Genomic DNA, 17633 nt, shown 5'->3' with positions numbered 1-17633 from the left:
TCGGGCCGCCCCTGGCCGCCGGGCGCCTCCTCGAGCCTCGGCCGCGCGGCCCTCTGCGGACTCGCCGAGCGCTCCCTCTGCTCCCCGAGGCGCTGCTTCTTCTGGCCGCCGGCCGAAAGCTCCTTTGGTTTCCTAACGTCGTGTTCCCTTTTGATATCCCAAGTCGGGTCTGGGCTTATCTGGTGGGAAGGGTCGGAGGGTGGGGCTGGATGTGATGGAGAGAATGGAGAGAGGACGTCCTCGAGCGAGACGCCTACTTCCGGCAGACCTGGGGCGGCGGCAGCGGGAGAGCTCCAGGCGCTGGGTTCGTCTGTGGACGGCAAGCACACCCCACCCCCACCGGTAGACCAGGAGGCCCACGCCAAGCCCCGGCCTAGGCCCTTCGCCTGGGCGCCTTCTAACTTCCTGGAGTGTCTGTATTAGGTTCGACAGTGCTGGGTGGACGTCAGACTTGGCAGCACCTGTATCGATGGTTCTCGAACTCGAGTATACATCGGGAATCACCTGGGTGATGGTGAAAAATACAGATTTCCCGGTGACCGAATGGGAGATTCCATCAGCATGAAGTTCGGGAATTAATCTGCATTTTTAACAGGCACCCAGAGGATTCTGAAGAAGATAACCCTAGAGCCGAGCTGTGAGAAACATCGGTCTGAGTCCTCTCTGAGAAGTTGGGAGAGACTTTCTCAACCATTAGGTGTCACTCAGAGCATAATTCTTGGCTACTGTAAGATAGTTTCAGAATTTGGATAAATTCATCTAAAAACTGTCATTGTCTTGCCTTTCAAAAATCGTTGTCCTTCATTCTTTTTAGTACTTCTAAAGTTGCGGGAGGCCCCGGGACTAAGATAAATAATTCTATCTAGAAAGCCTAGTTTCAACATTTATTTAGGATTTAAACTCTGCTTCCAAAAAGGATTTAAGACAGTTTACAACATCAAAACACATATAAAATAGAATGATAAAAATGAGAGATGGGGGCCAGCCCGGTGGCACACTGCTACAGTGCTCCGCTTGGGAAGCGCGCCGGTGCTCCCGCCCGAGGGTTCGGATCCCACATACAGACCGGTTCCCGCTCACTGGCTGAGCGAGGGGGGGGAGCAACACCGAGGGCTGCGATCCCGTTGCTGGTCCCCGGTCCGGTACGGGGGCAACACTGAGGGTTGCGATACGTTGCCGGACACGGAAAAATGACAAAATAAATAAATAAATAAATAAATAAATAAATAAGAGATGACTTTTTTTTTTTTTTTTTAAAGCAACGGCTGGTCAGAGGCTAAGTAGAAAGAGGACAGATGTGTTAGGAATCTGAGATGGGTTAGTTACTATTATGAGCAATAACATCACCCTTGAGTTCTGGCCACTAAGGTGAAATTAAAGCAGAGAAATCCAACAGAGTGAACCCTTGCTATTTGTAAGGAATATGTCCCATGACCTTTGGAAATGCTCAAATTTCGTGATATCACTCTAGAGTATAATTTTTCTCCATGGAATTGGTATATGGTCATGAGTGGGAAACAAGCCACATTGATGCTTGAATTCTGGGAGGCAATGAGCCTTGCTCACTAGCTAAGAGATTCGGCCCCACACACCAGCCTCAGTGCAAATGATTCAACTCTCTGCCTTTGTAACACGTGCCAGAAATATCAGGGATCCTTGCCCATATTCAGTTTATGAATGTCAAGGGTCAACTTTGTGTTAGAGTTGAGGATTCTTATATGGTACCTTTGATACTGATTCATAAAGAGGTAAGAGGAGGAAGAGGGCAGTGGGCTCGATTTTTCCAATAATTCTGGCCACCTTTAGAATATCAAATCAGTTATACAAAAGTTTCTCCTTTGATGTGAAATTTGAATGGAGTATTTCGGGCACAGTGTTACCTTTCTTCATTCCATAGATTGGTGTCCATTATTATTTTCACATGGTGAGTAAAAAGTCCTAGAAAAGCATCAGAAGATCTGGAATATAACCCTGCCTCTGGCGTTTGTTTCCCAGCAATGTGATTTTGGCCCAACCACTAGATCTCTCTGAGCTTGTTTCTTCCTTTATAAGATAGGGGTCAAACATCCAACCTCACAGATGTGAGACATGCACTTTCTACGGGAAAAGCACCTTGCAACGGGAGGTTTATGACCATTATTTGCACATAGTTGAGAAATACTTTTCTTCTGTACCCCAGTGGCTGCCTACTTATGGACTGGGCTCCTGTGGAAGTTGCTGCATTAAGTAGCACATTTGCAGGTGATGTTTTGAAAAGGTGCAATCAGTCAGTCATTCCCACATGCTATGACTGCCAGGTGTGGTTTTGCTATGCCTAGGTATCCTTGGTTTCCTCAAAGAATACTCTGAAATCTGCAATGCAAATGTATTGAATGAAAATTGGAATATGTGCTACTTTTGGCTGAGAGTTTAAAAACAAACGAATGATAGATGGTGGCAGCTTCACCAATATGATGATATTGCCTACAAGAGTTAAAAGTGGTCTTCAAAAGACCTAGAAGGTAGCTTGTGCAGTGGTAATCTCTGATGTGGACCATGGTAATGATATTTCACATTTTAATAGCTCTTTTCCCCACCATTACACCACATATGGTATAGTCAATTAGCTAGCCTCAAATTACTTCTGAGATACAGGGAGAAGGTTAATATTATTCACACCATTTCCTGAAGGGAGAATTGAAATAGAGAAAGGTTAAATAATTTGACCAAGATTACAAAATGGGTCAGCCAGGAGTAAAATTTTGGGTTTCTTTACTCTTTTTACTTACTGAGATAATTATCCCAAAAAGTCACCTTGCAAATAGGATCAAAGCATGTGAAATGGACATGCTCAGTGGCCACTGCTGACCAACAGGCACTGGATCCCAGTATAATGAACAGAATACTTAGCATTTATTTCTGAACATCTGACTTACCACATGTCTGACACTGAACTGCTGAATTCCTGTGCAGAAAAATGGAAAATATTAAACTGCACATATAAATGTCCATCCATAGCTGGCCTGAAATTACTTCTGAGATGCAGGGAGACACTCATCTCTTTCCTTCTACTCTTGCCCAACTCCATTGATTCTCCATATAATAAACTAATAGGTAAGATTATCCACAAATACTAAGGGATTCCTCTTATTATAAAAAGATTTATCAAGAGTTTGTTTATAGATCATTAAATACTCAGCAGTAGGGCCGGCCCGGTGGCGCACTCGGTAGAGTACAGTGCTTGGGAGCATGGCGATGCTCCCGCCGAGGGTTAGGATCCCATATAGAGACCGGTCCGCTCACTGGTTGAGCGCAGTGCGGGTGCGACACCGAGGGTTGCGATCCCGTTGCGGGTTGCGATCCTGTTGCCGGTCTCGGTACGGGCGCGACACCAAGGGTTGCAATCCCGTTACCAGTCACGAAAAAAGACAAAAAGGAAAAAAAAAAATACTCAGCAGTGGGAGAAACTAAAAGTCAAAATGTTCCAAGCTACCGCTGATTAAGAATATTAATCAGAAATTAAAATTAACTAGATCATAAGGGAAAATTGTTTAAAGGAAGGACATTTATATGTGAGGTTTAATGTTTTGTGCTTTTCTGCCCAGGAGCTCTGCAGTTCAACACCACACATGTGGTATCGCACAGGCATGAGCCTGCAAAACTCTGTAAAGCACCAACGGTCCTTCATCTTCAGCAGGCGGCCCTTTATCACCTGCCTCATCAAGGTGACACAAATTGTGGGGGACAGGAAGAGCCCTTCTCTAACATTTCAAATTCTAGTTTTCATGAAGTATTGACACCCAATAGCCAGAAGAATTAATCAAATTTAGTTCTGGTTTCTTTAGACCATGTATTTCCTTCCCTGTCTTCTTTTCTTTCTCCCTATTCCCAACCTCGCTCTCTCCTTCCTTCCTTCCCTTTCTTCCTTCCTTCCTTCTTTCTTGAACCTGGGCCTGGGCTACCCTGTGTGATCATGTTCATTTATGAAGTGGTTGCCGAGGAAGACGTTCTCCACAGCATCCTTCCTGTCTGAGATGTTCTAACTAAAATTAGAAATAACAGAGTGACACATCCCAGAAAGACAAAATCAGCCATGTCCGGCCTGCTGGGATTTCTGCAGCGCTTTTATCCCAACAATGTCTCCAGGCCCAGTGGCTGAAACCAGAAAGGAAAAAGCCTTTCATTCCAAACTGGCTTCCTCAGCCTGCCGTCTCCCACCCCCATCCCAGTGAAACCGCTCTTATCAAGGTCACCAGTGATCTTTCTGTTGTCAAATCCAGACGATACCTCTCTGGATTCATCTCAGTACTTTATCTCACCACATTTTCACCCAGCTGACTACTTCCATTCTCTTGCCATGTATCCTGCCTTCATGGCAGTTCCTTCTCAATTTACTTTGCAGGTTGCTCTTTTTTCAACTGACCTCCTTAGGGCTTGGTCTTAGGTAATTTTCTTTCTCCATAGTCTCTCCTTGGTGTTCTCGTCTGTCTATTCATGTAGCTTCTATACAACAATACTCCCAAATGTTTCTGCTGAGTTCTGTGCTACCCGCTCAGCCTTCTTGATATCTCTACTTGGATAGTTCATTGGCATCTTCAATCTAACAAGTCCAAAATAGAAATCTTTTCTTTTATTCTGCCCAAGCCTATTCTGCACTCTCTCCCTTATCTCCCCATCTTGGTGAGTGCCACAATCATCACTTGGAGTCATCCTTGATTCACTTCTCTCCCTTGCCTCCCAAATACAACGTCCCTGCAAGTCTTAGTAGTCTTCTCTTCAAATATATGTGGACTCTGTCAACTTATCTTCACCTTCACTTTTGCTACTGTAATTCACCATACAGGGCAGTCCCTGGAAGGAGGCAACCTGCGTGGACTGCTCAAGACAATCACAGTTAAGAGAAGGCCACAGTGTGCGCATCTTTCACAAGCCCTTGGGGATACTGTTGAAGACAGAAATTTCAAACATAAATTTCAGAGCTGCTCAGAAAAGAGAAGTTAAGTGCAGTGTACTATGAACCACACACCCTCCCCAGGACAACTACCCTAGTTACCATATCCAAGGGATCAGCCTGCTGAGCTATCATTTCTTACATGGGCTAGTACAATAACCCACTCTTTTCTTTCCTTCTACTCTGGCCCACCTCCAATGATTCTCTATAAAGCATCTGCAATAATCTCTTTGAGACATTAATTAGATCATGCCCTTGCTTAAAACTTTTAGTGGACTCCCATTGCTCATAGATTAAAATCCGAAGTTATTAACATAGTCTACAAAAGCCTGCACCATCTGGCCCCTGCCAACCTCTCAAGCTTCATTTCCCTTCTCCCCCTATTCTCCACCCACACTGGTCTCCATCCAGTTCCTCAAACAAGCCAAGCTCATTTTGTATTCTGGAACATCATTGTTGACTCTGCTCAGGAAGGCTCTCCTCCTGTTTTTACATGGCAAACTTGTTTTCATCCTTTAGGACTCTTAAATGTAACCCCAGAGAACTCCAATCTACAGTGATCCTCTACCTTCCTCAGGAGCATCCTGTTTTTATTTCCTTATAGTAGTTATCATTTGTAATTATATATTTGCTTACTTATTTGATTAACATCGGTCTCAAATACTAGCCATAAGCTTCATGAGGACAATGACCACATTGGTCTTGTTTATCATAATGTACTTAATAGCTAGCATAGTACTTGACACACAAAAATACAAGCTTGATGCATATTTAATGAACAAATAAATCTATTTCACAAATAGAAATTGAAGACTCGAAACCAAATGCTTACTTGATGAAACACTTCACGGCAAATGATTTTCATTTAAAGTATAATCTGTCAAAAACAGGTTTGTGTCTGTGACTTTGATCAGTTTTGAGAGGGAGGGTGGTGGTGTCATGGTGATGTATATTTGAAGTGGGAGGGGAAATGACCGAGTTTGGTGGGAAGAGCGCAGAAGGAGGAAGCCAGCGACAGAAAGCGCATTGGGAAGAATTCTCAGCTTGATGGTGGCCACTTGAGATGGAGAGGGTTAAAGAGAAGCTCTGGTTCCAAGGGCAAATAGGTTCTCCATTTTTACAGATGTTACTTCTCCTGTTAATCTTATCAGCTGAAATAATGTAATGGCTTTGCTTAAAGGAGCTTCATCTCTGGGGAGTCATTAACCAATGTGCCAGGGAATGTTCAGATGAACCTATATATCTGACACCCCTACTGTCACTCCTAGCCATTTTGGACCTCTCCTGGAAAATAGACTGGTTAATACATAAGTGCACATTATTAGTATACATACACACACCATTATTTTTGAGTTAAAAGATGTAAGGTCTCTTAAATTATCTTAGCCCTGTGATATTGAAAAATAAAATGCACACTTTTCACTTGCTAGAGATAAAAAACTTCATCTACAGGAACAGTGTTTCAACAGCTTGTTTATTTTGTGCAATATAACCCAAGTGACAGTAACCAGAGAGCTGACCTTCTAGGAATAAACTGCTTGTTGCAGTAAAATAAATATCTGCATTATTGGTTTTCTCAGGTGGCCCTTATCTCCAGCAAAAATTTGTACAGAAGGGGAAAGCATAACCCAAATCAAGGAAGAGTTCATTTTATCCTGTGCTGAAGACTAAGGGAGAAACCATTAGAAAGGAACCAGAGGTTGTGGCAGAGGGAAGAGAGCCTGTCATCTACCCCATACCTAACCAATGGCTTTAGGACTTCCAGTTTTGTGCTGGGTGGTCCCCCTAAACCCTGCACATGGGTTCCTACGTAGCTTTCCTCCTCTCAGTACAGGGCTAGAACCCAGGGCCTAATGACTGCCTTTTGGATTAGGGTGTTTAGGAAGATATTAATAGTATTACTCCCATCAGTACTACTAATAATGGCAATAGCTAACACTGACTGAGGTTGTTAATAGGTACCAGGAACTCTTCTAAGGCCTTGAAATGTATTAACTCATGTTAATACATGTAAACTGATACATTTTACAGAAGAGGAAACTGAGACACAGATAACTTGTTCAAGGCCACACAGCTGGCAGGTAACGGAGCAGGGTCATTGAATGGCTTTCTGAATTGGGTGATGTTCTACAAGCTCACCTGAAACACCATCACTTTACTATCTGCTATTCTGATTGAGAAATGTGGGCTCATCTCTTCTCCTGGGGCAATGTAACAGAAACTTCCATCTAAAGCGATTGGCAGAAGCCAATCCGTCGTTATTTGTACTGGAGACTCTGAAGTGCTATTTGTGTTTGAACCTCGGATACAATCACTATGGTTAGAGCATTGATTTGTGAAAATGCTGGAAATGTGAGCTGGAATCAGAGAACAATAATATCAGATTTCTTAAGGGCAGGGATAATACTACATATTTAAAAAATATCCCTCACAGAGCCCCTCCTTGAACCTGGACTGAACTGAAAATACTCACATTAGATATTGGAAACACTGAATCAGTTTGAGACATAAATTCTTTTACTGCTCCAATGACAAAATTATTCTGTAAAATATCCATGGATTTGGTAAGTGTTACTTCTTATAAAAACCTTTTCTGTTACAACTTATAGTTGGCTGGGGTTAGAGAATACTGATGTGGTTGTGTTGAAATCTATTTTCTTCTAATTTAGACTATTATGGGAAAATATCAAAATGATTAGGGTAGATCAAAGTACAGTAATGTGCAGTCATTTTGGTGTTCAAAAAAAAACCTTTTAAGGATTGCGTTCAAACTACAATGGTTCATTTGGATCTGTTCAACCATCACTAAGGTGATTGCTTTTTGCAACAAAGTATAAACCAAAAAATGTGCATTTAAAAATTTTTGAAAGAAATTATTTTACTTTGCTCCTGCTCTTTCTGAAGCATTGTTTCCAGTCTGGAGCCATTGTTAATGGCCTTCAAACATGTATTTGTTTCATCTTTATTACCAGAGAGATGTAAACTGGGTGTTATAAACATTAATAACGTGTAAAATGGTGACCATATTTGCTTACTGAAGCTTCACATTTACAGTCATTTTCAAAGTATAATCAAAGGTGCAGCAATAAATCTGTGGTGAATTTTAGCTACCTCTATGGCAAATCTCAGGTCTAGGTGGGGCTGCTAATAATGGAGCTTTATATGTACTAGGAACTGTGCTGTGTGTGTTGATGGATTTTGGACGTGGCTGGTGCCATTGGGCACACAATAAGCACTATCATGAAATAACTGCTGGCCTCATCTTCCACTCCAGCACTAAGCCCCTCCCCTCTTCCCTTTACAAGAAGCCTCCTGACTTAGAAAAAACTTTCCAGTTTGGGCATCGTCACAGTTCTCCACCCAGTTACATCAACCTAATGGCCCCTCCCTCAGTACATTTCACGCCCCAAAGCTGATATAAACTCTCGCAAACCCATTGTTGGGGCTGTCCACCATTTTTAGGGCAGCCCCGGGCTGTCCTTCCTTTTGAGTACAGCCTGGCAGATTTCTTTCTTTAATAAAGCTTGAACAGTACCTGGCATCTCAGCTCACTTTCTTTCATGTGCTTAATTCTCACAATAGTTCTAAGAACTATGGTACTATTATTCCCATTTCACAGATTAGGAAATGAAAGTTTACATAAATTAAACAATTTACCAGAACCACTCAGCTAGTAAGTGAGAATCAGGACTACTGACTACATAACCCCGGAGTCCCAGCCCAAACCACTCCTCCATTTCAGTGCTTTCCAACTCTTTCCACAACAGGACACACATAGAAAAGGATAGTACTTAGTGCACTGGAGAAAAATGAAAATGGTCAAGATGTGAAGAGATCAAGCCCTTCCTGAACGCCCAGGGCTGAGGGGAGTTGATATCTGGGTATAACTCATCAGAAGTGTGTCATGGAGCACAGTTTAGGAAACTCAGCTCTAATCCAGATTGGTCTGGGGATGTGGGGATGCCCAGAGATCACTATCAATTAGTAAAATACCTGTACTCTAGGATATATGAGAAATATGCTAGTTCATTTATTTCAAGCATGTATTAAGTATTTCAGTGGTGGTTGGAGGCCTTCTTACCTTCAAATATTTAAAGAGAGGCTTTGAGGCAGTGGTTTTCAAAGTTTTTTGGAAAGCAACACATCCTCCTTTTCAAATAAAATCTTAATTGAAAGCCTAATATGTAAAACAGATAAAAATGAAACTGTTTTGGTTAGACAGGGTGGATCCAAATCCTCCTGCCACCCTCCCCCACTCTTACCTACAGTGGCCCTGTGGGCCATTTCTTGGGACGCTTGAGGCTTTAGCAGAAAGGTTTGAAAACCACTGCATGAAGAAGTGGTGTCTCTCAAAGCCCCCATTAAAATGCAAAAATCTCTAGTCAGGTGGTAAGAAGAGGAGGAAGTCAGAGAAGATTTGCTTAATAGATTGTTTTCTAAGGAGGAGAAGCTGGGAGTTGGACTCAAGAGAAGAGAATAAAGCACAGGAAAGTTTTACTAGAGTTTTGGCTTGGAACCATCTGTCACACAGCAGGGAAGGACAGGCTTTACCTTTTCCTAGTTTTGCTGGGGCACTCAGTCACCTGGAGCCTCAGCTGGCAGTTCATAGTCCTGCTGAGTGGAGCTTTGCCTTACTTGTTTTCAGGAAGAGTAAGTCGGCAACTTGGGGTAGAAAGATTGTCAATTGGGAAGCCCGGCTTCTACCTCTAGTCCTGCCACTTGCTGTGAACTTGGGCAAGTCATATCCCTCTTTTCAGTCTCAATTTCTCATCTGGAAAGTGAAATAATGCCTGCTCTACTTCTCTCTCAGAGTTGTGAAGATCAAATGAAATTACATATATGAATGTTTATCCACATGTTAGCTATTAAATTAATAGTTTGAATCCCATTTTAAAGATGGGCAAGGTTATGAACTGACACCCTACCAAGATGATCAGACAGATGGAAAGTAAACACATAAAAAGATGCTCTACATCCTTAGCAGGAAAATGAAAATTAAAATCACAATGAGATACCACTACACATCTACTACTATGGCTGAAATTATACAACACCACGACCGAAAATAACCGGCAAGAATGCAGAACAACTAGAACTCTCACACGTTGTTGTTGGGAATGAAAGGTGGAAAAGCCACTTAGAAAACAGTTTGACAGTTTCTTAAAAATTTAGACATTTAGTTACCATCCAACCCACCAATCCCACTCCAAGGTATCTACCTGGGTGAAATAAAACTTATGTGAATTTTTACGATGACTTTGTTCATAATCACCAAATACTGGAAACCACCCAAATGTCCATCAACTAGTGAACGGATAAGCACACGGTGGTACGATGGAATAGTACTTGGCTCTGAAATGGGACGAATAACTTACACACTCAGCAACATGAGTGAATCTCATATGCATTATGCTCAGCAGAAGAAACCAGATTCAAAGGTTACATTCTGTATGATTCCATTTATATGACATTATCAGATAGACAAAACTACAAAGATAGAAAACTGACTAGTGGTTCACAGGGGCTGTGTGTGGGAAGAGGCTGGACTACAATGGAGAATGAGAGAATTTGAGGAGCCTATATATCTGTCCTATATCTTCATTATGGTAGTCATGATATAACTGTATGTGTTTTTTCCCCCAAAATTCATATAATTGTACTCTAGAAAGGGTGAATTTCACTGTGTGTAAATTATACCTCAATTTAAAAAATGGAAAAAAATTAGTAGTGTTGATAAAATGTCTATAAGCCTGGGTGAGAAGAAGTCTTTTTAAATTGGTTACATCTTCTTCAAATAATGTTTCCACCACTAATTTGCTTCCCTCACCATTGGACCAAGAGAAGCCTCAGCCCAATGCAACTGATAATGAATTCTGAATTCACAGTGTTAGAAGAGTCTGAATTAAAAAGGTTTTATTCTAATCTTTAGAAGTCACCTTTAATCTCAAAGCTTTTCTAGAATCATGTTCTTCATCACAGAAATACAGCCCTGTCTGAAGTGGCAGGAGCTGAAATAAGGGATGAGAATAATCAATCACAAGGTATCTATTTCATGAGAGAAGTGATGGAAACTGTTAACAGCCACATCTCGTCAAAGATAGAAGTGGAAATGAGTTATTCAGAGGACACTCTTGGACTCCAGTTAATACATACCTCTGGGATACCCAGACCAGACCTTCCTCACGATCCCTTCATCTCCTCTGTAAACCACTTATGGGCAGGACTCAGGCATAAGATTATTTCCCCTCTAGATTTCTAGACTAAGGCCCCACAAGTGGTGTGCAGCCATATCCCCATCAGCATGCCCTCCCACCTTTTCTTTTTTTTTAAACAATTCTGGTTGTTTTAAAAGACAATGAATTAGTGGAAGCAGAGCCCTTGTGTCTGGAGCTGTCCAGTTTTGTTCTTATTATATTTCAGCAAGGCTGCCCTTAGATGATTTTTTTTTTCTGTACCCATCTTTACCTCTCAAGACTCTTTCTTCTCACTCATCTCTCCCTGTTGGGACACACAGTACCCAGCAGCTCTATTTATCCTTTTTTTTCATTCAACAAACGTGTATTGAGTATCTACTTTGTGTATTATATAGGCCTATGCACTGAAAATACAACTGTTAAGAAAGCAAAATTCCTGTCTTCATGGACCTTACTGTCATGGTGGAAGAGACAGAAAACTAAGACACAAATAGGTAATCAAAGAAAGTCTGATGCAGATCAGTGCAATGAAGAGAGGTAAGGTACACTGAGGAGATGGAAGGTGACGTGCAGTGCTGCTTTAGTCAGGGTGGTCAGGGAAGGTGACATGAAGAAGGGACTTGAACGCAGAGGGGGAGCAAGACATGTGGACACCTGGGCTAAGATCACTCTAGGCAGATGGAACAAGGGCAAAGATCCTGATGAGAGAGGGCCTGGCATGTCCATGCAATGACAGGAAGGACTAGGACATAGGACAGGGGAAGCGTGAGATCATATAGGACTCCAGTAAGGAGTTTGGATTTTATTACAAGTGTGATAAAAGACATTGGATGGCTTCTAGCAGAGGAATGATATTTTATTTTATTTTATTTTTATTTTTATTTTATTTTATTATTATTTTTTTTTGTCTTTTGTCTGTGTCCGGCAACGGATCGCAACCCTCAGTGTTGCCCCCGTACCGGACCGGGGACCGGCAACGGGATCGCAAGCCTCGGTGTTGCTCCCGCGCCTCGCTCAGCCAGTGAGCGGGAGCCGGTCTGTAGGAATGATATTTTATTTTATTTTTATTGTTATTTTATTTTATTATTACTTTTTTTTTGTCTTTTGTCTGTGTCCGGCAACGGATCGCAACCCTCAGTGTTGCCCCCGTACCGGACCGGGGACCGGCAACGGGATCGCAAGCCTCGGTGTTGCTCCCGCGCCTCGCTCAGCCAGTGAGCGGGAGCCGGTCTGTAGGAATGATATTTTAAAAGGCCAACATGGCTGCTGTGTGTAGAATGGATTAAAGATGGACTCAAGAAAACCAGTCAGAGGAGATTGTGGCAGCTCAGGCAAGAAATGATGGTGGCTTGGACTTGGGTGGTAGTGATGGAGGCGGTGACAAGGGCTCAGATTCAGGATATCTTTTTGAAGACAGACTAGATTGGACCTGCTGGTGGACTGGATTTGAGGTGTGAGGAAAGAGCATTCAAGGAGGACTAGGGTTTTCTTTTATATTTATTCACTAGAAAATGAACTGATTTGTGCAAGGCACTGGAGAGGTAAAGATGAACAAGATACAATTAGTGCCTTCAAAGAACTCAGCGTACTATCTCAGATTTCTAGACTTCCAGAGGTACGTACAGAGTGCTGTGGGGTAGGCAGGGAGACAGTCGATTGTTATGTATGTGGAACGCAGGGAAGGTTTTAGTTGAGTTGGAAGAGAGAATAAGAATTTACTAGATGCGGAGAGTAGGGAAGAGTATCCCAGAATGTGGGATCAGCAAGTGCAGAGCTTGATGGGCTGTAGTGGGAATGATGAGAGGACCCCGTCTGCCACCTGAGGAGTGAGACCCTCACCTACAGACAATGGGGAGCCAAAAAGGTCCTTAAGCAAGAGAGTGATCAGGGTAATCCCTCCTCTTTATCTAAACAGACAGACAATTCACTAATATTGACAAATAAATTACACTGAATTAAAACTTATTATCAAAACCTTGTGTATTGCTTTAATCGGAGTATCACATTGTTTTAGATTCTTTAATCAACAAGTTACATTTCTTTTTACCTTATTGGTATTGGCAAGCAGAAGCATAATTACTCTTAGGGTGGAGACATACTATTAATCTTGTAGTTAGTTAATATTGAACATCTACTCTGTACCAGGAACTGTGTTAAATGCTGGGAATTCCGCATGAATAAAATGACATCCTTGTTCTTATGGAGCTTATTATAGGAGGTGGACATAGAACAAGTGATCTCAAATGTGATGTATCATAAAAAGAAAATTAAAAAAAATGTAAATGGAGCTACAGAAACATTTAGGATAGAGCTAACCTCATTTAGGGTTCAGGGATGCCTCCCTGAGAAATGGTCTTAAATGAAGACTAGATTGATTATAATTTTATTATTAGCAGCAAAATCATCCATTATTTCTTCAATAGTTGGCCTTTTTTCTAAGTTATTCCTTCTCTTTTACTTTGAATCATGTCCAGCTCTTGCCTGCTTCTCCTAGACTCTGGTGATGGCTGACAAACCATGGCATTCCTTGGCCTGCAGATGCAACACTCCAATTTCTGCTTCCATTCATGTGGCGTTTTCACTGTGTCTCTTCACATCATCACTTATGAGGATACTAGTCACATTGGCTTAGGAGCCCACCCTACTCCAGTCATTTTAACTTTACTAATTACATCTGAAATAAGCTTATTTTCAAAATAAGGTCACATTTGGGGCCGGCCCGGTGGCGCACTGCTTCAGTGCGCCGCTTGGGAGTGTGGCAGTGCTCCTGCCGAGGGTTCAGATCCCACATACAGACCGGTTCCCGCTCACTGGCTGAGCGAGGTGTGGGCGCGACACCGAGGGTTGCGATCCGTTGCCGGACACGAAAAAAGACAAAAAAAAAAAAGAGAAAAAACAAATCTTGCACTTTTATATACCCAAAACTAAGCTTTTCGTTCTTTTTCAGAATCAGCCACACAATTCTGACTTCCCTACATTCATACAGTCACTCACTCATTCATGTGTTCGAGTTCTGTGCTATGTGCATGATATTGAGGGGACTCCAAATAGATTCTGTGGTAGAAACGCAGGATGTGAAGTGTGGAGAGACAGAAGCTGAAGCCAGGAGAAGCTTCATCTATAGGACATGCCAGGGACTGTGGTATTCATTGTCAGGAGTTAGAGAGTCACTGGAGGGCCTAAAGCCTGGTCATCAGAGGGTGTGTTAGGTCACTGGTGTGGAGGATGGGGTCCAGGGTGCTGATGGGGAGACAAGACCAAGGAAGAAGTCATGGTCGTGGCTGGTCTACTGTGCAGGTGAGAGATGGGAAGGGATGGGGCAGGGCAGGAGGGTTCAGCTCTTAAAGGCATGTGGGAGAGAGAAATAACAGGACTTAGGAGATGTGTGGAGGTAGGGATGAGCAAAGGAGTCTTGAGCAACTCTCAGATTCCAGCTTGTGTGACAATGGATGGTGGGGACGTAATTGAGATCAGAAATACTGACTGGAGGACAAGCAGGTTTGGATCTATCCAGTGTGGAAATGTTTATGCTCTCTATGTAATGAGTCATTAAGTTCCCTCAGTGTTTCTTTCTGAATGTCACTCAGGTTCATTCCCACTATCCCAAGGTTGACCTCAGACCTCATTATCTTAAGTTTAGATTATTACAGCATCATCTGAAGAGGTCATCTTGTCACACTTCTGCTCTTCAGCCTAACTTGTATCCTGCTTCCTAAACCACACCCTCTTATTTGACATCTAATCACGGCTTTTATTTATTTTGTTTTTACTTTATTGTGGTAAACCCTTAGTCTATTTCTTGCTTCTTCATGTGCTTATTCACCTTTTCACTTCTTTCTTTCACAACTAAACCATAAATTCCTTGAAGACAGAAGCTGTGTTCTAAAGCTTCTTTGTCTTGTTGGTAGTGCCTACCTAAAAGTCTTGTGCAACAGTAAATCTGCGTTGAATAAGTTTAATTTTACTTTAAAACAGTAAGAATTCAATGTGGTTGTTATTATTTAAAAGACTCACATTTCAAAGTACTTTTTATAAGGCGTTGGTCAATGTACGTTGTGTGACTGTGCGCGTGCGTGCGTGTGTGTATTTTTTAAGCTATGTCATTCAAATTCTTGCCAATAGCAGCCTGAGATGGATCATCTACTGAGTGGATTCCATTTCAACATCTGCCTCTGTAATGTCAGTATTCATTAAATGGGAAAGAGGATTGAAATCTAGAGTTCAGGCAGTGTAGATTTAGATCTTAGGGTTACTACCAACCAGCTGTGTGACTTTGAGAAAATGACCTAACTTTTCTGAGTATAAGTGATAATACTATTACCTCAGAGATCTGTTATGAAAGTTAAAATCATGCAAATTTCATAAGTTAAATGAGCCTCTAACACGGTTTTTGGCATTTAGTAGGCACTCATAAATAATAATGATAACAGTAAAACACAGCTGACATTCACTGGGCACATACACTTCATGCTAAATGCTGTCATTTAAATTTCACAACAAACCTAGGAGGTGGATACTACTGTTATCTTCATTATACACATGAGGAAACTGAGGTTCGTGAAAGTTAAGTGTCTTGTCCAAGGACTGTCCCCTTTTACTTCCTTTAGCTTTTAGGTAACTTTTATTTAAAGTTCTCATAAAGAGCAAAAAGGAGAGGCACAGGTTTATCACTTTCCCATATATCTTGCAGAAGATGCTATGAGCAGAGCAATAGCCCTAGAGAAGGATGAACAGCTACAGATCTTGGCAGATCTGCCACCTGGATAATCTCCCTGTGAGGGGAGCAGAGGCATCCAGGTAAAAGGCAAGCAGGGGCTGCAACAACCTGAGCCTGGCCCAGCTGGGGTCACGGGCCTCTCTCTGACTGTAGGGCCTAGGGGCAGGGGGTGCTGCTGTGTCCTTAGCCCCAGTTGCCAGTTCCTAGTTATTGCACCTCTTTCCCCATAAGACAGCTGACGATGCAGAAAAACTTTACTTCCTATCCATGGGGTTGTGATAGCTCCCTGCATCTCCCCTGCTTTTATAATAAAGGAAAAAAGACAATACTACAGTATTTGGAACCATCTGAGCCCACATCAGAGTGCATATCATAGTTCCCAAGGTGTGTGGGGGAAGGGAGAGGAGCAGGACAGGAGGTGTATGGGTGGGAATGGGGGAGGTGTGAGGTGGGAGAGAGTGACAGGAGCCAGAGCTGGACTACACTGCCTGGAGACTGGGCTAAGGACAGAAATAATCTGGGATGCGTAGGTGGAGGGGAGTGGGGAAGGAGAGAGTTTGCCTGACCTTAAAAAGGAGAGTTTTGCCTGGGTTCTGATATAGCCTGCCTATGAATTTGTATCTCTGCAAACAGTCCCAGGCTTTCCTAAAAACAAACCAATTGGTATCAATTTCTGTAGCATTTAGGGCTCATATATAATGGCTGATTTCAAGCAGATTTAATTTAATTTTAGCAAAAGATAAACTTTTTCATTGGAGTCAGTTCTTCAGAAGTAAAATTGAACTGGAAAGAAATACCAGAAACTATTTGATTATATTTGAGAATGATGGTTTATCAGGGCCTCGGATTCTGACGCACTCATAGAAAACCCCTAATGCGTCAGACCCCTGCCAAGAGTGCCAGTGCAGCACCCCAACAATGGGCTGATGACGGGCAGGGCAGCTAAGGGATGGCTTGGGAAAAGGTCACTGGGAGCTGAGTGGAGAGTGATTATGTTGGTAGACCTGCTAGACGGAGCATGGTACCCTGCTATGGGTCAGATGTGACCTGCCAAATTTCATATATTGGAAACTTGACCCCCATTGTAGCAGTGTTAAGAGGATGGGAAATCCAATTATGATATTTGAAAGATGTGGCCTTTAAGAGGTGATTAGATCTTGAGGACTGTGCTCTCATGAATGGATCAATCCGTTCATGGAGTAATAAGTTCTCATGTGAGTGGTTCTGATGGCTTTATAAGGAGAGCAAATGAGAAGCTAACTTACTAACTTTTCTTGCCTTTTCTTGCCATTTCTTCCCATGTGATACCCTGGTCAACACGGGACCCTGTGTATAATTCCCACCAAGAACAAGGCCCTCTCAGATATGTTCCCTGGACCGTGGACTTCCCAGCCTCTAATACTGTAAGAAATAAATTTCATTTCTTTATAAATTACCCAGTTTCCGGTATTCTGTGATAAGCAACAGAGGTGGATTAATATACCCCCCTTCTTCTGTTCAATCCATTTGCTGAAGAAGTAGAAGCTAGTTCCTGGGCTCTGTGCACACCTGGAGTCTAAACATTCAGCCGCTGTGTCTTTACATGAGTAGACTCTTCCAGATTAGATCCTGAGCCTTCAGTGTCACCTCCTCAGAGAGGCCTCTCCTCCCATCTTGTCCAAAGTGGTTATTTTCTATTTCAGTTCTTTTTTTTTGTTTCTTTCACAACATTTACTACAATTTGTGCATTAACTCTTTTTTTGTAAATGTGTCTCCCTGTACTAGAATTAAATTCTCCTGGAAAGGGGCTGTG

General features: G+C 42.3%; 1 protein-coding gene across 1 annotated transcript in view; it reads right to left on the bottom strand.

Moving 5' to 3' along the window:
* Positions 1-218: 218 nt before the first annotated feature.
* The window catches only part of MAGI2 (membrane associated guanylate kinase, WW and PDZ domain containing 2), a 340007-nt gene continuing 322592 nt past the window's right edge, over positions 219-17633 (bottom strand). The window contains exon 18 of the mRNA XM_008577562.1: positions 219-310. Within this exon, the coding sequence (XP_008575784.1) occupies positions 254-310 (57 nt within the window). The 3' untranslated portion in view covers positions 219-253. The remainder of the gene's footprint in view (positions 311-17633) is intronic.

Source organism: Galeopterus variegatus, unplaced genomic scaffold (assembly GCF_000696425.1).
Source record: "Galeopterus variegatus unplaced genomic scaffold, G_variegatus-3.0.2 Scaffold67, whole genome shotgun sequence".
In the NCBI taxonomy this organism is placed as follows: Eukaryota; Metazoa; Chordata; class Mammalia; order Dermoptera; family Cynocephalidae; genus Galeopterus; species Galeopterus variegatus.
Note: the sequence above shows the minus strand (reverse complement) of the source record. Positions and strands in the feature narration are given on the sequence as shown.